Below are 22,001 nucleotides of genomic sequence, written 5' to 3'. Positions count from 1 at the left end.
AATAAATGCTGCATTACTGTTTTTAGCTGAACTTCATTTGACTTCTGTTGATACTTTTTCTGTAAGGTATCAGGCTACTGGCTTTTTCCAAATTGTCAGTTGTAGGAAGAGACTTTGCATAATGTACAGTGCACAACAAATTCAGTTACTGACTAGGAAAGTATTTGCAAGACTTTAGCTCTTGTGTAGATTCATATTCATATAACGGCCTAGATACACTTCATGACAGTTCTGAGCACCAAGAAATTCTTACCCCCTGCAGGTGACATTGCCGTCACTGGTTCTGTGTTTTCAATGGCTGTTGTCAGCCTTCTGAACTGTCCATATGGGGTGCAGAATCCATGGTGGCCACTGAGCAGCCAACACATGTGCTGCTGCTTGTCAGGTCAATAAGGAGAAAATCTCTGGAGTCCCAGGATATCTGCTTATGTTGATCTTCTGTGTCAGAGCTGAGGGACATGGTTTTGATGCTGACACATGAACAGGACACTTATGTATCCCTCACAAGTGTGGCAGTTTCTCACATAAACCTGGCTTTTTGCTTTAAAGGTTGAAGGAGTTTATTTTCAAAAGAGTAAAGCTACAGAAGTTGTGAAGTGCCATGTAGTGAAGCTGAAGTAACAGAGAAATGAATAACAGGGAAGTTCTATCTGAAAAACATGTGCCACAAGAAAGAGATAAATAAATTCCAAGAAACAAACATAGTAGGAAAGATCTGGTAGAAAAAGAGCAGGAGAAGGAGGAAGGAAGAGCCAAACAGGTGGTTGGAAGTTTGTTTGATGGGGTGCTGAGCAGCCTGATCTGCTGGTGGCATCCCAGCCCATGGCAGGGGTGTTTGAACTAGATGATCTTTAAGATTCTGTCTAACCCAGACCATTCTGTGATTCTGTGACCGTATACTTGATATTTCGGGCAGCTGGTTGTTGCTATATCCACTAAATATAACTTAAGAATGTGTAATTTCCTGGGGAAAGCTTAGCTGATATTTAGGAGGAAGGAATTTGTCTTTATATTTTTTGCAAATTCCTTGAAAGTTTAAGTTACACTTTTTCTCTCTCTTTTTCAGGGCAGGAGACAACAATGACCACACCTGGTACTGGTAAGGAACAATTTACATGGCAGAAATGCATTGATTTTTTTTTCTTCCTTGACAATTTCTTCTATCTTTTTCTCACACACAATTGCCTCACAGAATGTATAATGCCTTTTCATTCACCTAACAAAATGAAATATGCTGTCTTAATAGGCAGGAATATCAGACGTGTCTGGCTTTGAGTAATGTATTAGGTGTATTTTAAAACACAGCCTTTAGCATGAGAAGCACAATCATAACCAAAAAAGAATACACTCACTGGTCGTTCATCTGACACCTGTTGAATCCCCTGCACTTTACATGTTTGACGTGCCTTTGCTTCATTACAAATTCCCAGCGTCTCAGTATGAGAGCGCTGCAGCGCTGCACCCTGGCGTCGCAGAGGGGTGCACCCAGAGGGCAGCTCTGTCCCTCCTCGGCCGGGGACACGTGGATGGAGCATTACCGACCCTGCCGTACCTCTCACCGCAGGTGCCAGCCTCGCACACAGCACGCACTTCTCCACGCACGCAGAGCCCAGCCCCGGCACGGCTCCGAGCAGCCCAGCACGCAGCAGCAGCTCCGCTGCCCTCACCGCACGCACTCCTTCTGCCTTCGGGGATGCTCCTCCAGGTTTGCAGTCTTCCCTTGGAAGCCACGCTCTGCTCTCAAAACTCTAGGGGGAAACGAAGTCATTCAGCTCCAGGGTAGCCTTTTTCAGCTCATGGCTGATCAAATGGAAAAGGTGTCTGTGCTTTGGCGGGGTGGCAGTGCCAGGGTGACGTGCAGGATCTGGTACGGGCGGGCCGAGTCTTGCAGTCACCACACCAGCATTAAAATGCCAGCTGCTGCCAACCAGGCTGCCCCCAAAGCAAGAGCAGTAGGAATGAGCCTAAAAGAGAATATAGGGACCTGTCAGTGGTTTATAAACAAGGACATAAATAATGAAGTATAGTAAGAAATATAGTGAGCAAGGTACATGACCCAGCAAACAAGCACTGCCTAGAGTGGCTGTTTGGGAAACAGCACAAGCACTATTTATAATTGTGTTTTACTGTAAGAATATAGCAAAATATTTTTCTAGTTTTTCCCAGTTCACAGATTGTAACACTGTTCTTATTTTGACTTCATCTGGAATTATGACTAAGTATTGACCAAAAAAATTGTCATTGTACATAGCAAAATTCATTTGTAAGTGGTATACTCCTAAAAATTTGCTTTCTCTTTAAATACTCTTTTTTTTTTTTGGTTTATTTAATATATTACCATCACTTTTCTTTCAGCAGTCTTCGCTAAATTACAAAAATCCCCTAAGAAACAAAACAAAAAAGAGAAGTGCTGTAGTGTGAGACATTTCTGATGACAAAGCCATATGAAAGAATGAATTTCACTTTTTAATGCTGATATGTTGTTTATTTTCTTACAGATGATTACAATTCAACATCCTTGCACAGCACCACCTCATCAGTCATCACGCCAGCAGGCACTGGGATCAGCCCCACTCCCAGCTCCACTTACACAATAGGTGACAAACTTGCACACAGTTACCACAGTTCTGATACATCAGGCACAGAAAATGGATTTGAATGAGGCAATTATTTGGAATGTTTTTAAGCTAAGCATTAGCTTAAAATTAGCTAACAAATTAGACATATAACTGCATTAAACTTAAGGATGTTTTTAGGAACTTTACTGTTTAAGAGTAATATTAAAGATACCAGATTTGTTACTTGTCAAGCAAGTGCAAAATAGAAATTATTTCCATACAGTGGCATATAGCAGGAGGGTAAATCTGTCAATTATTGTGTCAGTACTCCTCTTGCTTTTCACAGAAATTTGCCCAAGCAGCAAAAAAGTGTGAATACATCTAAGATCTGTGTGCCTCTCTGTCTCCCGGTGTCTTCTCTTTGGTTTCACAAAGCAGTAATACTTTCTTGGGATCTAGTGGTTCAAGCAGTGATTTTAGTTGCCATTGGGCTGTAAGGAATTAGGCAGGTCAGTAAAATATATGTATGTGCTTGTGCAAAGTACATCCCGCAGCTGGACACTTTCCATCTTCTTGAACTGTCCTTTGAGTAGCTGTAGGCTGCTGTCTGCTCTTTGACAAACTGAACTTAGCTTTTACTTGTGGGTTTTCTGCCCCTTACAGTCTTGGTGACTCTCCAGTTTGCCCTCTCCGTAGGGCCACCATCCAGCTGATGACTCCCAGCCTGGAGGCAGGCAAATCTAGGGCCTACCTTCTATGAAGAAATTAGATATCAGTGTGTTTTAGTGACACCTTTACCTTGGGATATGTTAAGTAACTGTTTTCAGAATGAAGTGCTTTTCTCAAGCTTCTCTACAGAAAATACCAACAAAAATTTCTTTTGGGGTATTCTGGTGTAAAAATAGTCACTAAACAGTCTGTACTGTTGTATAAATCTCTTTCCAAAGGTAAGAGTGGCAGTGCAAAAAGGAGGTAAATTTTGTTTCTTTGGTGACATTTTATACAGCTCAGTTACCCATGCCACAGCATAGATATGGTGGAAAACTGCTGCAGTTTATCCTACTGCTATGAGAGTGTGTGATTTTGGAATATTCTTGTGTAATTTTGAGAATTGTAATAATTTGTGTAATTTGAGAAATGTTACTAATAACCAGTTTGATTTCTAGTTCATCGATGTCATTGGAAAATTGTGAATGACATGATCCCTAAAATAACTAGTTAAAGAATGAGGTTATGTATAGCTGATGTTTTCTTCCCTATTTCAAATGTGACAGGAGTGCTAATTACATTTACTTGTATTGAATAGATTGAAAAAAGAGTTTGGGGCAGTACTGGTCACCCTTCTCCAATGTTCTGTGGAAAAAATACCCAATCTGTTAAGACAGACCTTCATATTTTTTTCTTTTTTTATAGAAACTACCCCAGTGATACCTGAAGCAACTTGTGGTAAGAGCCATACCCCTTATTGTCCTTCAGTCTTGAAATGTGACCAAACATTAAACTCAAATACAGAAAATTGGTAAAGCTGATAAAGCAGTAAAAAAATAAAACTGATCAATTAGCATATAAAACTGATCAATTAGTTGTTTTATAAAATGTCTTCCAGTTCTGGAAGAAGTAAGAATAAAGTTATTTAACAATTCTGGTCTTTTCACCTCCATTTACAGTAGCTTTTCTTTTAGCTATTATTGAAGACATAAAAGACTCTGAGAAAGACCCTGACATGGCTGAAGTTTTCCTGAATATTTACACAGAAGACACAGAATATATTATTATGGGGGGTGGCAGAGACATAACTGTGAGTTCCAGCAACCGTTCAGTAGAGCTTCCAAAATGCCAGAATTACACTGTTGGAGTTAAAAGTGGCAGGTGTTCAAATGGCACTTCTTCTTCTTTTCTTGTTCCAAAAGGTAGGTGTACAAGGCTTTTAGTAGTTTGTTTTCTTCTTTTTTTTTTAAATTTATTTTTATATGCAGTAATTCAGCTTCCCCAAGTTTCTTTGTCTATTCTTGTTGCATTTCAGAGAATCCAACAGAAAGTCTTCATATTTTGTCCATGGTTTGCCAGCTATTCTGAAGTTGTATATTAAAACGTCTCAGTATTTTCTTAAAGAACAATGAAAAAAAACTGTAGTTTTGTTCATTCTAAAGAAAAAAGGGAACTTTAACTGCATTGGCCATGTGCATTGTGGTAAACAATAGCAAGACCAGCCACCACTTCAAAGCTGGTGTTTATGCTGAATATCTGCACTAAAACATTAATTTATTATTTGAATACCTGTGTGTCTTTATCTCATGAAGGCTTTTTCAATTTTTGCTCTCCATTCCTTATTAAATTCTTTGTATATTATTCTATGCTGATTGCATCTTCATATTGCAGAACAAGTCAAAAAACATGAATTAACTGTTATTAAAGACTTAATACAGCCAATGTCACAATGATGTATAATATTCTTCCATTTCAGTCACCAGGGAACCTCTTAAAGTCGAGCAGACAACCAGCACCTCTGCCTTGTTATGTTGGAGTAGCTCACTTGGCTGTGCTACGGTGACTGTTACCTGCAGTGGGTATTCTGAAAGTGAGTTATTTATTTATTTATCTTTACAAGCATTGTTGATGTTGTCTTTTGGTGAAAGACTGGCAGTTTTAAATTAATTGTGCCAGTCTGAGGAAAGGGTAGCTCAGAATTCCTGGGATTCCCAGTTGGAGGACTACCACCCCCCCAAGTGCAGATCTGGGAAAGTTCAAACCCAGAGACCTCTTTTGCTGAGTTTAGCAGTTTCAAAAGTTGCACAAATTCTGGAGATGTTGAGGTCCTGATTGATTTTCTGAAAGGGTGCTGAGCAGTTTGGAAATGCTGCAGTCTGTGCTCGTGCTGTGAGCTGACCCCTTGCAGGCTGCCTTGGCCCCTGGCTGCACAGGCTCCCGGGTGGTGTGAGGCTCTCTGCTCTTGGAGGCAGCCAGCCTGAGGACATGCTGGCTCAGAGGCACCCAGTGTGATAGGGCAGATATAGATGCTGAATGGCCTCATGTGTCCCAGAAAAATGGGTGATGAATGTCTGGGGCTGGAGATTTCCTGCTTCAGGGAGCTGAAGAGCTAGGAAGCCATTCCAAGGTTCTGCCAGACTCCCCATGACATGTTCTGATTTCTGCAGGAAAGCTGTTTCCTTAGAAAGTCAAATTATGACCTTTACTGATCATAAGTAAAGGTCTATGTTAACTAAGTTAGTATGTAAGAACCTAAAATCATTGGATCAGGTTGGATCAGGTTGTACATTTTTGTGTTTGGAATATCATGATAGCTTATTGCAAATTATATCAAATAAATACTGTAGAGAAAATATCGGTTAGAATGGTGCCATATACTTTTGGAGTTGTGAAAAATATTGATAAAGCTCTTCTTGTGTCGACAGATTCAGAGTTAAGAGATAAAAATCAAACTTGTACACTGCTGAATAATTTATTACCAAACCATCCGTATGACTGCATTGGATCTATATATTTTAATGGAAGCAAAGTTGCCAACCCAGACTTCAACATATATACAGACTATGGTGGTAAGTGTAATGCTTACTTTTGATTTAAATTCCACATATTTCTGGGAACTCCTACTATGAAACCCATTATCTGGGTTTCCTGGGGTTAAAGATACACTTTGAGCAGCATTCTCCCCCAGTCAGCTTCTCCTTCAGCTCCTCCTTCCTGGTCTCTTGCCCTAGTGCTTGTTCTTTCATTGCAGTCACCCTCTCAGTCTTCCAGTCTGAGCCTTTCTTTCCTTCTGTCAGACACTGAGATTATTTTTTATTGTTGTTTTGGAGACTGAGAACATGGTCAACTATACAGAATTTTGAATGAAGATGCACATACAAAAAAAGTGCAGACCTAGGCTGAGACAAGTCTTAAATTCTTGATTTGAAGACATGAGACAGTTTTAGTAAAATGTGATGTTGCTGTATTCACCTTGTCCTGAATTAATTAAATGTATGAAAACTGTAACATGATGCTTTTACGTAAACTTAGTTTATACTTATGCATACCTTCTTGAAATAGAGTACAAAAAAATTACATGTTGGTATCTTGCTTTAGTGTCAGATGAAATTCAATCTAATTAATCAAAATAGGTCAAAAGAGGAATACTTTTATTTTCATTTAGTGCTAATTATTTTTATTTTTCTTTTACAACAGTTCCAGGAGCGCCACAAAACCTTCAAGTAGAACATAAAACTAACGCAAGTGTAACAATTAATTGGACAGAACCTGAGGACACTTCGAAGGGTCCCATAGATGGCTACTTCGTGGATTTCTTTGAGGGAGGCAAACGTAAGTAATTAAATAATTAATTGCATGTACATAATTACAGAGCACCAGGCATAATGCACTGTCAAGTCCTATTGGAATCTCTTCACACTGCAATGTTTTTTAGACAAATGTTAACATTTCCTTCCTTTAAGTTTGTTCCAGTTGAATTTTCAGTGGAGATTATTCAGTTTACCATGTCAGGACATGACCCTGTCACCCTTCAGTTGGCACAAATGCATGGCAGTTAGGCATAAACATGTTCAGATGATTATAGCCAGGGGATTGTCTTCTGCTAAATGGCCACTCCTTCCAGATATGCTGGTCTAGGCCATCTTACATTTCAATGAATCTTTATATGTAAAGACTCTGTATGTATTTATGTATTTCCTCTTCTTCCTGAGCCTTCACTTAGCATTAGTAAGCAAAGTGAAGCAACCAGATTAAGGTAATTAAAATAGAAGTACATGTGACAGTGGTTTCAGGTAGCTCTGATGAAGTGTAAGAATTCCTGTCCTCCTAACATAGATTTAATTAATTTCATTAATTTCATTTTTTCAGGGATTCATCAGGGAGAAGTCAACACAACTCGCTATACTTTGAATGGATTTAAACCTTATACCACAGCCTCTGTATCTGTGACTCCATATACATTCAACCGACACAATAACAAGCTTAATGGTAGCAGTAAAAGCCTTAAATTTACAACAGATGCAGGAGGTAAATCTGCTTGCTAACTGTTATGAACTAGGCTGATACTAACACAAAGAATTTGTACTTTCCTGGTGTAGTTCATTGTATTTTATAGCTAGTATTGCTATTAGCCAAGAAACTGGTTTAAATTAAAGTAATTGTACTGACATTCATATAATTAGTGTCCCTTTAAAAATTACTTAATGTTGATCTATTTTTTAATTATCCACTTCATATTATTATTTTTCTTATATATTAATAATTTTAAAAAGAAGATTGCATTAATTTAAAATTCTTGTGAAGTCTTTAGAAAGCATTATATCCCAATAGTAAAAAAAATTGAATGAAACAAAAAGATAATAAAGTTTAATTTTTCCTTTGTGGCATGAAAGCTACAAAGATGTGCAGCCTGTACCTTCTGTTGTGTAGTTGCCTGTTTGCTTGAAGTAGACCCAGGCTACAACAACACTGTCCATCTGAAATGGATGTCAGTTAGTTTGGATGTACCTGTACACAGCCTCCAACATTAGGTTAAAAATGAAAAAATGTGTGCCAACCCTTCTGCTGACAGAAAGATCTGTGCATCTTTTTGGGGCTATCCTTTCAAATGTGTAGTTTGAAGCACACAGGGATCAGAATTGTCACCTGAAGCCCCACAAAAAAAAAAAAAAAAAAAGCTGATAAATTAATTTACTGATAAGTATAAACAGGTTGATCTGAGACTTAACTGTAATACAAATTTACGTATGGCTTTAATTTTTAGGCAGCCCTAATATGAGCATGATCGTGGTTCTTTTCTCTACGAAAATCTAGTTTGAACATATTATCTTTTGAAGCCCCCACTTTCTGCATTCCACTAATTTTAATAACTCAGGTGAAGATTAAAGTCATCAATATAAGTTTATGGATGTGCAAACAACCTCGTTTCCCTTATTTTTTGCAAAAATAATGAGTTGCGTCATGAATTAATGCTATAAACTAGACCTTCTCAATTGTCACATCAGTTAATAACAAGTCAAGCAGGAAGTGGAAGAGTTTTATGGCTTCTTGAACTGAAGAATCCATCAGTGGAACACAAGTCCTTGGAAGCAGGAAAACCCCTACATTTTATAAAAGATGCTTTCATCTTCAACAAACACATTGCCTCCAGAAATGTTCACTTTCTCCTTGTCACAGCTCTTTCAGCAGCATGTGGAATAGGAATCTAACAGATCTGCCCTGTGGATAAAAATGATCAGCTATGATGTAACCTCACACTCAGCCAAGTCAAATATCCTGCCACTCCTCACCTGGGATATTTGCTCTGCTTATAGAGCCTTAAAGGTCTTAGCCCTTAACATGAAGAAAAAATCAGCTGCAGTTTCTTGGTTTTATTTTTTCTCACTATGCTGTTTTGCAAGTTGACGTGATTTTGTAGAAAATTTCCATGGTGGAGGTCTAATGAAATGTGGCTACTGAAATGAGTCTGCCTTACAAGGCTGCCTTACAAAGGCTGCCTCATTTACTTTCGGAAAGGTTTTGCCAGTGAAAGGTCCCTTGGCTGTGCCCCTCAGTCTGAAACCTGCAACATTTGCTGCAACAGAAGAAACTAGAGATTGAAACCACAGATTAGACCTAACAGATTCTGTATCATTAAAAAGTTTTTGTGGCTTTAGGCCAGACTTAAGTGTAAGGACGCCATTCTAAATACTAGAATACACTAGTGACTTCTGGGAGAAAATTTAATTTAAAATAGTTTTGAAATGAATATTCACATGGAGAACTCTTTTTTCTCTTGTCTGTTGCCCCATGTTCCTCAAATGAGAAAGTGATGTAAAGTGTAAGAGAGATTTGCCATCATGCTATTTTTGCAGTCTGTCAGTAGAGCATTTCAGTTCAACTTCGCATCTTTTTCAGCTTAGATAAGTTTCTGATTAAGTCAAAGTTGATTACTTATCTTAAAAAAAATTGGGACTGAAATTTTTAAGGAAGGAAATATATGAAGTTATTGAGAGAAGACAGGAAACAGACATGAGCACATACAGCTTGAAATGTTGGGTTTCAAATTATAAGAATAGAGCAAGTAACCCTTTTTCTTGTCTACAGTGCCAGAAAAAGTGAATAAAGTTAAAACAATATTGACAGCTGATAATGCTGTCCAGATTACATGCCAAAACGGCCATGTGTTTGGACCACGTGCAGAATTTAAATTGATTTGGGATAATGATGGAAAAACTGAAAATGAAAACAAATGTGAATTTAAAAGAGAAAATCTCTTTTACCTGACAAACTATACATTTAAGGTAAGTTAGCTTATTGTATTAAAACATATAAAATAATGCTACATTTTCATTGTTTAAGCATATTATGTTTGATTTTAGGGATAAAAGGCAAATATGGTGGCTGGTAAGTCAATTTATAATCTGTAGGCCTCAGGTATAAAAAAGTAATTTTTATTTTGGAACTAAAATGCATGTGTGCCTAACCTATCAATCAGTCCCTGGTGTGCTATTCCATATAGGTTCTAACAGCAAGAAAAATGCAAGCAGAATAGAGTGTTTGTACTTGGCTCAGGAGAAGTTTGGTGTTTCAATAAGATTAAAACACTTTCTTGAGTATGAATGATATTTTAGTTTTTAAAACATATTCCATTTAATGAATGAATATTTTTGGTTCCTCAGGGACTAATTAGTGTAAGGCAGTTCAGATCCTTTTGTGTGCCCTTACAGCAGCCTCTTACAAGCCAGTCCTTGTGTCCATACAAAACATAGCATCCTCTGTTTACACGTTCACTTTCTTGAAGGCTTCCCGCAATTTTCTCTTCTGTCAGACATTTCACCCTTTTGGGGTTGCCTGCAAAACCAATGGTCTTGTGTGATTCCCTTAATATGGCCAGTAGGAATATTTCTTATATCCTGATAGCTCCTCTTAGTAAAGTTTAGGCAAGAAAGTAACCAGTAAGAGTGATGGAGTTTTACTACTTTTAGGAAGCAGTTTCACTCATTCCCCACATTCTTTTCCTCCTTCTCTGATTTTCCCTGCACAAATGCAGTATCAGGGAACTTGAGTAATCTCAGTTTCAAGTCAATATTTTGTCAGGATTTCGCCAACAGATTCTGCTCAGAGAGCTTTATATTTGAAAAGTAGAGATGAGGTCCTGTAGGAGCAAAAGATCCTTGCATTGTCCCAGTAGCACAGGACCTCTGTGATATTTAAGGTTTTTGTCCACTTCCAGTGAGCAGTTTGCTTTACAGAAGGAATTTGCTTCTGCACCTCTAAATCCTGGCTTCTACTTTGCAGATATTTTGCTTGATTTTTTTTTCCCCAAAAACTGGAGAAAGCCTTATGGGCTTAGCTGGTAATGAAAGGACTCTGGTCAAGTTATAGAAAACTCACAAGGAAAAAAAAAAACAACCAACAAACCATTGTGAAATATTTGACTGCAAGCTGTCTTTTAGATCTGATGGGAATTTCTGTTAAGGAAATCTAAAAGATCAAATAAATATTAAATATATGACAAAACATAAACACACTTGAACAAAGTTAGTGTTTTAACACCATTTAAAGTGCCCAAAAGTTAATGATGTAAGAAAACACCCTATTTAAACTTTTATGAATTACCTGCCCATAAATAAATTTGTACTAAAACCATCAAATTCAGTGGACTATTTGTATATTTACTGTTGCAGCAAATGATGTTAATATATATTGCATGGTTATTTTTCAGATTTGAGATGCTTAATAAAAGTTAAAATTGATTTTACTTTGAGATGCACCAGATTTTTATTTTGTAAAGTGTGTTTCCTATTTCTCTAAATTCTTTTTCTGGCATCTCCATATTTTTGAATCCAGATCTTGCTGTAACTTGGGTAGAATCCTGAGCTGCACTGTGAATATCAATACAGAGGTTGACAGCAGACACTGCTGTCAATGATGCTGTCAATAAATGAATGAATTTGAAAAATCCATTGTGCTTTGTTTTTTAAGAATTGTATGCAGAAATTTTTACTTGTCATATCTGAACATCTTTATTATTGTCACCCACTGCATGCAGATCTTCATCTTTAATGGAGAATACAATGGGCCAGAAGTAGAGGGGAGTGTAAAAACCAGATGTAAGTAAATATGTACGGCATCTTTCCCTTTTGATTTTAGCATAATATAAATAATGTAAATTCTCAATTCAGTTAAATTGCTCCTAATTAAAAATCCAAACTTCCTCTTTTGTAGTTAATATTTGATCTGCATTTGAAGAATATGCTCATTCAGTATTTATGTAGCAGATCATGTTGACAAGTCATTAATCATAACTCAGAATTATTCCACAGCTGTGGTTTCTTTAGGAAACATTCAAATGCAGCTAGAAATTCATTTCTCTGACTGACATGATTCACTTTTGGATTATTTTCCTGTGTTCGGATCCTGCATTTCAGGAGTTGAACATCTGTGACTGGGCAGAGGTTCCCAATTCCTGATCAGGAACAACTGAGACCTGCACTGAACAGGTCACACAGAGCAGGAGACAAGCACAGTAATGCTGAACCAGTGAGTTGTAGCATTTTGACAGGTGGACATGGAGAATTTAAGGGAAAGTTTTCTTAATGAAAACATAAAATTGCCTCCTCTTCTTTGGCATAGCAAACTCAAACCTGTTCAGTTTTTTTCTCAAAGAGGACTCCAAAGCAAAAATTGATGAGCACTGGTTCTAGGGAGTGTACATGTTTCTTTTTTTTAAAGTAATTTTAAAATAATAAATGTGTTCTTTTTCTGTTGGTAGATAATTCTAGAGCCTTGATTATATTCTTGGCATTCTTGATCATTGTGACTGTAATTGCTTTACTACTGGTTCTGTACAAAATCTATGATCTTCACAAAAAAAAGCTTAGGTAAGCTTCATGTTTGTCTCCCTCTCTTACATAAATGGAAGAGGCATGGGGGTGGCTTTTGGTTTTTCCACAAGATTTCACAGTGGGTAGTGAAAAAATGTTACAAATTTGATGTTTCATTACTTCTGGGAAAATATATCCTTTTACCTTTAAACAATTTTAAAAGAAACTAATTTTTTGGTGTTTGTCAAACAAAGCAAATATAATGAAATAGATTTAAAATCTCTCTGCTCTACCCATGTTTGAGGCACAGAACAAAAGGATTTGTCCCTAGTTTTGTGAAAAAAAAAATTCAGAAACATCTGGAAAACATTTCCTTCATGATTTAAATCAAAAGTAATGAAAGTAATCCACACTTTCTTGGAACCCTTTAAATGCTTGTTCACCCTAAACAAAAGCTCAGGGACGTGTTGCTTATTACAGTGCCCTCTCGATGGCTCAGCAGTTCTGTAGCACAGAGGATGGCAATAGAAGGATGGCCATTGCATTCCCTGATGCCTGCTACTTATTAGCATTTAAACTTACTGTATTTTATGTATGTGTTAGGTTTTTGTCACTAGCAAGAGAAGAGAAGATGGTGTGAGCAGTCACTTCAATGAAGAAATTAAAAACACGTTTGTTGTAGGTGAGATAGGCAAAATCATGCAGGCACTACAGGTTTTTGATGTGGCCACCACGTTTCTCTGCCTTGGAGCAGGAGGGCAGGAGGACAAGGATCCCAACCACCTCTGCATAATCCCAGGTGTAGCACTCCTGTTTCACAGACAGCACTCATTTCACTGATTTTATTAACTTGTTATTATATATATCTTACTAGTCAAAGCACTTACAGGTGCTTTTTCTTCTTACAGCAATTCTTCTGAAGGCGTGAACCTTGTTGCAGGTGAGTATCTTTATATATTTAGTAATTTATATTTATTTCCATTTAGCAAATGGAAATAAAACTAGTCTTAAGTCTTGCTACCAACTTTGGGTTATTTGCATTCTAGGTTGCATACACAGATTACAGATATCAACATGATAACACCTTATATGGAGGACAAAAATACTTCAGTAAATACTTAGAAGAAGTATTTCTACTTGAGTGAACTGAAAATTCATCAGTATTTGAAAAATTCTTATTTATTAGTCAATTAAAAACCCAGTTATAGTCATCCCAGACAATGTTTGTGATATGTTTAACACTGAGAATAAGTCCAGAATAAAATCCAGTTTAAAACATAGTCTCCCTTTTCTGTACACTTTTTTTCCAAAGGAAGAGACTGAACATTAGTAAATTATTTTTACTGAAAAATTTTGAAGGCTTTCAAATCCCAAACACTGAACATTTTGTGCACCTTTTTGCACAAGATTTCAAAGCCTGTGAAGAAAGACAGGATCAGTCAATACCAGAAAGCTTCAAGAAAAAAATAATTTAGAACTCTAAAATTCTCAGAAACTAACTACATTAAATGGGAAGTAGGACTGTGTTGAAATTTAAATCCATTTGCTTAGACACAGCTTTTCAATGTAAGTGAAAAATTAATATCTGTCTAGTAAGAGATGTTAAAACTTGTTCAATTGTTATTTTTTCATTCGAGATGATATTGCAGATTATTGCAACTCAGAACATAAATTGGAGAAAATGTGGAAAGTTAGGTGATACGTGTTGTTGTATTTTAATCACTGACAGTGACTGACCAGAACTGAGGCAGAAGGCAAGGGTGTGTAACTGTTGTGGCTGTTGAGGCAGTTGCTGTGCCCTGAATATGACAGTCACCACTTTGTGCAAAAGTATTGATGTGCTGTCCCTGCATGTGGCCTCCTCCAGAGGTGTCTCCAGACAGGCAGCAGAGCTGGAGAAGTTCTCTTATTCCCACAGCCTGTTTGCTCACAGCTGGCTCAGGCAGCACCAGTTTTATAAAAAGTAAATAGACTAAGTTAAAGAAAGAGTTTAGTTATTTTGTTAATTTATCTGGCAGTTTCAGAATCACGTTTACTGAAGTGTAATGGACATTCTCAACATCAGTAACAATACATATTTGACTTATTTACACAGTTAAAGATGATGACAAGCAACTTCTCAACATAGAGCCAATACCCTCAGAGCTATTGCTGGACACATACAAGAGGAAGATTGCAGATGAAGGAAGGCTCTTCTTGGAAGAATTTCAGGTTTGTCCTTCACTCAGAATATACCACAGGTTTTTATCCAGGTGGTTGGAAGAATTCCATCCAGGAGCATGTTTGAAGTACATGTACTAGTTAGAAATAAAGAAAGAAATAATCTAGAAAGGTCAAATAGTCTAAGTTAAGGTCAAATAGTCCTCAGGTAATTTTGCTACCAGTCTCTCCCCATGGTAAGATGAGAATACTCTTTTTTTTCCTGAAGGTGTTCTTCAGCAAAAGTATAAAGTATGCAGTCTAAATACCTCTCATCCTAAAGTACCTTTTAATAGATATTCTTAAACTTTGTCTTGCTGCATAGCCATGGGGATATAAATAATATGTAATTGTGGAGATATATACCAATTATGTTAAGGAGAATAATTTTTTAAACTTTAGATATAAGAAATATATGGAGTAATATCTTATGAAGTGTAATGTTACCTTCCAGATTCAGTAATTCCAAGTTATTTCCATATTCATTTGACTATTTTAAATCTAGGCTAAACTAATAAATAAATTTTGTATTTTACAGAGTATTCCTAGAGTCTTCAGTAAATTTTCTATAAAGGAGGCCAAAAAGAGCCATAATCAGAACAAAAACCGTTACATTGATATTCTTCCATGTGAGTATTTGTAATAATTTTGACACGATTAATGTATGTTTGATTTGTCACTGCCTTGAGATAATATAATTCTTTTGGTTTAAATGATTTAAACAGATGACCATAACCGTGTTGAGCTCTCAGAGATGCCAGGAGATCCAGGATCAGACTATATCAATGCAAGTTACATTGATGTGAGTGACTTTTACTTTAAAAAAGTCTTTAAAAAAGACACTATGGAAGAAATCCTGTAGTCTGTGCATTTGAAGCATCAGTACCTTGAAGGATTTCCACTGGGGTTGCTTTCACCTTTGTAATGTATTTGGTATTACTGAATTGTTGTATATTGAATTTATTTTTAAAGTTGCAAATCTTTTAGATTGTTCATGCTTTCTTTCTAAAAGTTAATAATAGTGTACTTTTCACAGGGCTTCAAAGAACCAAGAAAATATATTGCTGCACAAGGTAATTTATAATCTTAAAAGAATATGCTTTCTTTATTCACCCACTTTTTTAGAGTAGTAAAATCCTATTAGTAAGCTTAAAAGAAAAATGAAAATCTGACATTTTGAAATTCAATTGGACAAAGTTGTCAATGAGTTTTTGCTTAGGGAATTTTTTGACAATTAATAAATTGTACTTCAAAGGCAGACTTCTCATGTTATATAATTTTACAACAAAAGTTTTCAGATTTCACAGCTATGCACTAAAGATACAGATGAGAGTTTTAAAATGCTGCAGCCTAATGGCAGCAGCCATAATGAAATCAAGCTTGTGGCTGTTACTTGCTGATCTGTGGTTTGCTCTTCAGAGTGCCTGGCTAAGCATGCAGGTATTTGTCCATGTGGCTGCACTCTGAAAAAGTCCCTTAAATTATCTCCTTCTAGGCCCCAAGGATGAAACCACAGATGATTTCTGGAGAATGATCTGGGAACAGAAGGCAACCATTATTGTCATGGTGACTCGCTGTGAGGAAGGAAAAAGGGTGAGAAATATCTGTCCTTCCCTCCTTCTCTCTTTCCCTCCTTCTTTTTCCTGAAAACCGAGTGGATTGCTGTGCTGTGCTGAATTATAATCTGCTTAAATACATTTTTTTTTCATTCTTTGCTGTTCTCTCATTGGGGCAGAACCTGTGTTGGAAAGCATGCCAAAACAGTGTTGCCTTATGAATTACCAGTCTTACCAGAAAATACCACTTTAGTCACAGCAGTGCATAGCAGAGGGTGAGCTTCCAAATTACAGCTAATTAATCCAGAAAAGGGCTCAAGGTAGAACTGTAGCTCCTCATAGATCTGTCAGAAAAGGTATGGTTTCTATTTTTCTCCTCTCTATTCTGATAACCTGGCAGTGCCCTCACTAGATCCTAGAAAGAATATTTTACCTCTGTTGCCTTTTTTTAAGTGGAAGGCTGGGTGCTTCTGGCCTGCTTTTGTTCCTTATTCCAGGTACAGCAGGAAGAAGGGGAACTGCTGTTTTAGCTGCACTTAAAGATGTTGACAGCCTGCAGATTTACAGCACACCCAAGCTGATCTTATAGGCAGGCAGGAGCAGCAGCCCTCATTGAAGACTGAAAAACAAGGCATGGAAGTAGCTGCAAACATTTCTCCAGCCATCAGGCAACAGTAGCATTCTTCATTGTTTCAGCTTGTGTACAGGATTTTTTCCCCCCACTGTACATCTGAAGTTAAATACCATGGCCATAAATTTCAGGTCAGAGACCTGAGTTGTTGGATATTTTGAATTGAAAAGTTGGAAAACTTTTGTTGCCATCTATTTTAAATTAGGCTTTTTTTCTAGCTCTCAGTTCTCTGCCACATCACCACATCACATCACTTAACTTCATCTCTTCACAGAACAAATGTGCCCAGTACTGGCCATCAATGGAGAACGGGACTGCAACATATGGGGACATCATTGTGAAGATCTATGAAAGTAAAACGTGTCCAGACTATGTCATTCAGAAACTGCACATCACAAATGTGAGTTGATTCCAGAGTGTGAGACTGACTGGAACTGGAGTGTCGATTTGGAGTCTATATTTTAAGAGAGAAGAGTCAGCTCTCAATGGAAGATGCTCTGCTGTCTTTCCTAAACAGCATATAGCTTAAGGGAAAACTTAGATGTAGGTGTAATTTCTTGCAAGAAATATGAGTTAGCTATATATTTCCCAACTTCAAAAGGTATTTTCCCTTAATCTTCTGGAATCTACATTTAGGATTATACTATTAAAATTCTGCTAAGTGGTAAAAAATTAATATATACACTGTGGTGTCTTTATATATTTAGTTTGTTCTCTAACACAAAAAATTTGCTGCTTTGTGTGTATCTCAGCATAACCCTCTGCAAATAAAATCAGTGTGACTCATTGGTAACCATTATCTACCCTTCTGATAATTGTACAGTGGGACAATCACAAATTCTGGTAATCTCAAGTGTGTTTATAAATATTGGTGTTTTAAAATCACCATTTAGAAATGTGTAAAGTCATTAAGGCTGGTTAATTGCTCTCTTTCACACATCTGAAGTCACATTGGTTGCCCTATGTGTAATTGAGAACAAAATTTGCCATCAAAGGCTAAATGCTCAGCTCAGGCCCTTTGCAAAAATATTTCAATGATAATAAATGGAGCCTAAATCATAGCTAAAAGCATTCAGACTCAAAATCTGCTGGCAGATCTTCAGCAAAGCAACAGAATCCACCCATCTTGATTCACGATTACATCTGGAAATTCCTAGTCTGATGTTTCCTATTGCATTAAAAGTTACCCAGGAAGTGGTCTGATTAAAAGAAAGCTGTAATTTTGTGTGGCCAGTGAGCAGATAAGGATGTTAAAAATTACTATGTATAAAGACATTGCTCTGTCCCTTAAGGAATCTGACATTAGAAATGAGTGATTGCAGCAGGTTGAGGGCTGATATTTTTAGACCTGTCTGCTCTTTGTTCAGCTGACATCATATCAACAAAGATAAAATGGATATTGGTTGGGGAATTGAAGAGTGGTCTGTGGCAAGAAAGTGGAGACTTCTACAGTTCTGGCAGAATAGTGATGTATAATTACTGAAACAATGGCAAACAACTGTATGAATAGCTCTGGCATAAGTGGAGAATTCAACTATGAGTAAGAATTTTGAGGTTAATTAGTGGAAAAATGCCTGTACAGCCATATAAATCTTGGCCAGTAAAGGAATGTCATTGAGGGGTTTTTCTAATTTAGTTTTATAATCACGGTTATCAAAATTTATATCCTCTCTTTTAGTCTAGCAGCAACATAGCAAAGTCCACGCAAGACTCACGTGCTTTGGGCTTTAATCTAGTCGCTTTTATTTATGTATACATCTGTATACATACATTAATGTATGCATAGATTGATATATATTAAAAACCACACTTTTTCTAGGGAAGAGAAAGGACAGCTGGAAGAGATGTCACTCATATCCAATTCACAAGCTGGCCAGACCATGGAGTCCCTGATGATCCACATCTCCTTCTCAAACTCCGACGCAGAGTTAATGCCCTCAGCAACTTTTTTAGTGGTCCGATCGTGGTTCATTGCAGGTAAATATATTATTATTTGTTTAAAAGTTTGGTAATGTTAATGACTGGAATGAAGCTATTTAGAACAGGGATCTGGCAAAAGTCTTTGTCTGATCCTAGATTTTGTGACTTAAACACTTGAAAATGAGGCAGTAAAAGATACACAAGGCCTGTTTCCTGAAGGATATGAAAGAAACTCAGGTTGATAAAACCTGAGGATACACAGACTTTTGAAAAACAGCCAGATCAATGTTGGGCTGCTCTGGCTATAGGCACCGTATTTGGCCATGTTGGCCTTGCTTTCATTAAAAGATACTAAAAATGCAAGCTCATCATTGTTTGTGTTGCCGATTCATGCCATTGCCTGTCGATAACCAAGTCCCTTTGTGCGCGGCAGTGCCGGCGTTGGGCGCACTGGGACGTACATCGGCATCGATGCCATGTTGGAGGGGCTGGACGCAGAAGGCAGAGTGGATGTTTATGGCTACATTGTGAAACTGCGGCGGCAGCGATGCCTCATGGTCCAAGTGGAGGTATCTCCCTGAAGCTCCTGTCACCACTCTCCTGTTCTAGGCTTCAGCAGTATTTCTCACAAGGGCATTGCTCAGTGCAGTTGAAGCTGTTCATAGAAAATACAGCTCTGAAAAGTATTAAGAGGGAAAAGACTTCCAACCTAATTTTTCGATTTTAGAAACTTCAACTTTTTAAGTTCAGGCTTTAGAAGAGGAAGCCAAGGAGAACAGCTTTTTGGCATACAATTAATAAATGCAAAACTGATCTTGCAGAGTCAAACTGGATTTTAAAAATACTAAAATACATCTGCCCAAGTGCAATTTTCATATGAGTTGAGTACAACAAAACTTATGGACAGATGCATTGCATGTTTTTAACTTATTTCAGAATTTTAAAGTTTTAACACTTGAATTTGATATATGTTTAATGTTAATGATTAACATTAATAACACTAATGATATTAGCACAGGAGTAATAGCTTTTAATAGTGATTTTAAAAAGTGATATGATGATATGATTTTTTTTTTTTACTCTTTAATAACTTCATGTGTAAACTCTTCAAATGGGAAACACCAGTCACAGTACATCCTTATTCATCAAGCACTGGTGGAATACAATCAGTATGGAGAAACAGAGATCAGTCTCTCAGAACTGCATTCCTCCCTTAACAATCTGAAAAGAAAAGACCACCTGAGTGAGCCTACTCTGCTGGAGGCAGAGTTCCAGGTAAATAAGCTTTGCATTCCAGTTGCCCTTCCTTCCCACTTATGTTAAAAATTGCCTTGCACAATAGTCATGAGCTAGAGAGATACCACAGGCAATAGATCATTTAGGTGCTATTTTATTGCTCTGGCACAGAAAGTTTCTTTACCTTCATGAAAAAAAGCTGTATGCTAATGAAGTTTTATTTCTGCTTTGGTGTTAATATTTTTAAGAAAGATGGAGCTCATGGAACGATTATTTGTATCTGTGTTCATGATTTCCTGTGCCACGGCACATGGTGTAGCAGGCATTTTTAAATGGTAGTTCAGATATTACCAAAGTTTAAAGAACTAAAGTAAGGAGAGAGGCACTTCAAGATGAAGACTGGGTGTGAGAGTCCTGAGCAGACAATGATCTCAAGAACCATTTTAATCAAGCTTAATATCAAATATCCTCTTTCTTCAGCGATTGCCTTCCTATAAGGGGTGGCGGACACAGAACACTGGGAATCGAGACGAAAATAAAAGCAAAAATAGGAATGTCAACATAATTCCTTGTAAGTATTTTCCATTGCCTTATTTTATCTATTTTCTTCTATTATAAAAATTTTGAAAAAATGAGCAAATCACCTTTTAGAGTAGTATTTGATTCGTTTTCTGAACACTGTGAAATTCTAAACTTCTTACAGTGATTAAAAAAGAAGAGATGAGTTTTTACCAATGTGAATTATTGGGAGTGTTTATTTCAAACAATGTGGCCTTGGTTCGGCAGTTTATTGTGAAAGGACTGGTGTTTTCTATTCCCTGGCTCCTACAAATGCCATACCCAGGAGGTGTGCTGTGACAGTGACACTTTGTCTCTCACACAGATGACTTTAACCGAGTGCCCATCAGGCACGAAGAAGATTGCAGTAAGGAGGGTGAGCTTGATTCAGATGAGTCCTCAGATGAAGACAGCGACTCTGAGGAATCCAGCAAATACATCAATGCTTCCTTCATAACTGTATGTATTGAGAGGATCCACTACAGGCATTTCACAAGCTTTCAGCTAAAACTCTTTATTTTCTTGTTGGCATGACAATAGAAAAGAATTTAGTCGAATAAGGTAGACGGAACTGATGGCTGATTGGCAAATCCATCTATGTTTAAAACCATTAGCCTTCAGCTGGCCTCATGATAACATATATTTCCATTAGTGGGCATCTGTCTACAGGTGGAACCAGATTAATATTGTCCCTGCTAGTGAAATATGACTATAGTTATGCACATGGACCAAACCCTACCAGTGAAAATAGGAGCCAACAATTTTTTGGTATCATTATGTATCCAAAGAAGAACAATTATTGGTCATAAATGAAGTGACTGATTTTAATGGAATTACTAGCTAAGTTCCGTTTAGCTGAATCCTTTGAAATGCTGCACAGTTAGGATTACTATTCAGGGTAAATGTATCTTTCTTTTTAGGAAGCTCAGTGTGAACTGACTGGTGCACCAACTTTGAGTGGTATGAACGCAATGTCTTAGTGGTAAAATCAATCGGCTGTGTGAAACAGAATGTTTTACCCCTTAAAAATATGCTTTTCAAAAAATGGCAGGGTGAGATCTCAGCCATGGCAGCATCAATATATCTTGCTGTCAGTCTGAAGTGATATTCTCCTTAGGAGGATGGAGGTTAGTGTCATTTGGGTAGCAGAATTCCTGTAAGACCGATGCCTACTGTGAAGGGCAGCATGTTTTCCCTATAAACAAACAGGTTCAATAATTTATTTCATGGGGTATTCCTTAAATGACGAGTTCAATTGTTTGACAATCACATTTCAAATGAATTGAAGGGAAAAAAATACTTCTTTTACAGGGTTACTGGGGTCCAAAAGCCATGATTGCAACACAGGGACCACTACAGGAAACTATCTCTGACTTCTGGCACATGGTGTTCCAAAGAAAAGTCAAAGTCATTGTTATGCTGACAGAGCTGAAAGAGGGAGATCAGGTGGGGGCATTGTCTGCACACTGACACATTGCATATCCTCTACATGCAAATAAAACACTGCACTGCACTCTCTCATTCCCTTGTTAAAATGTTTTCCATA

At 37.3% G+C, this 22,001-nt stretch overlaps 1 protein-coding gene across 1 annotated transcript in view; it reads left to right on the top strand.

Annotated features, from left to right (window-relative positions):
- PTPRC (protein tyrosine phosphatase receptor type C) overlaps nucleotides 1–22,001 on the top strand; it is a 58,519-nt gene that overhangs the window by 32,751 nt on the left and 3,767 nt on the right. Inside the window, exons 3-27 of the mRNA XM_038144160.1 lie at nucleotides 1,067–1,099; nucleotides 1,565–1,705; nucleotides 2,499–2,597; nucleotides 3,972–4,004; nucleotides 4,241–4,468; nucleotides 5,023–5,136; nucleotides 5,972–6,115; nucleotides 6,744–6,878; nucleotides 7,416–7,574; nucleotides 9,633–9,829; nucleotides 11,581–11,641; nucleotides 12,304–12,412; nucleotides 13,264–13,295; nucleotides 14,451–14,566; nucleotides 15,093–15,183; nucleotides 15,280–15,356; nucleotides 15,591–15,627; nucleotides 16,050–16,147; nucleotides 17,016–17,141; nucleotides 18,561–18,718; nucleotides 19,095–19,230; nucleotides 19,787–19,936; nucleotides 20,378–20,468; nucleotides 20,781–20,914; nucleotides 21,767–21,901. Of these exons, the coding sequence (XP_038000088.1) occupies nucleotides 1,067–1,099; nucleotides 1,565–1,705; nucleotides 2,499–2,597; nucleotides 3,972–4,004; nucleotides 4,241–4,468; nucleotides 5,023–5,136; nucleotides 5,972–6,115; nucleotides 6,744–6,878; nucleotides 7,416–7,574; nucleotides 9,633–9,829; nucleotides 11,581–11,641; nucleotides 12,304–12,412; nucleotides 13,264–13,295; nucleotides 14,451–14,566; nucleotides 15,093–15,183; nucleotides 15,280–15,356; nucleotides 15,591–15,627; nucleotides 16,050–16,147; nucleotides 17,016–17,141; nucleotides 18,561–18,718; nucleotides 19,095–19,230; nucleotides 19,787–19,936; nucleotides 20,378–20,468; nucleotides 20,781–20,914; nucleotides 21,767–21,901 (2,834 nt within the window). The remainder of the gene's footprint in view (nucleotides 1–1,066; nucleotides 1,100–1,564; nucleotides 1,706–2,498; nucleotides 2,598–3,971; nucleotides 4,005–4,240; nucleotides 4,469–5,022; nucleotides 5,137–5,971; nucleotides 6,116–6,743; nucleotides 6,879–7,415; nucleotides 7,575–9,632; nucleotides 9,830–11,580; nucleotides 11,642–12,303; nucleotides 12,413–13,263; nucleotides 13,296–14,450; nucleotides 14,567–15,092; nucleotides 15,184–15,279; nucleotides 15,357–15,590; nucleotides 15,628–16,049; nucleotides 16,148–17,015; nucleotides 17,142–18,560; nucleotides 18,719–19,094; nucleotides 19,231–19,786; nucleotides 19,937–20,377; nucleotides 20,469–20,780; nucleotides 20,915–21,766; nucleotides 21,902–22,001) is intronic.

The sequence above is a fragment of the Motacilla alba genome, chromosome 8 (genome assembly GCF_015832195.1).
Source record: "Motacilla alba alba isolate MOTALB_02 chromosome 8, Motacilla_alba_V1.0_pri, whole genome shotgun sequence".
In the NCBI taxonomy this organism is placed as follows: Eukaryota; Metazoa; Chordata; class Aves; order Passeriformes; family Motacillidae; genus Motacilla; species Motacilla alba.
Note: the sequence above shows the minus strand (reverse complement) of the source record. Positions and strands in the feature narration are given on the sequence as shown.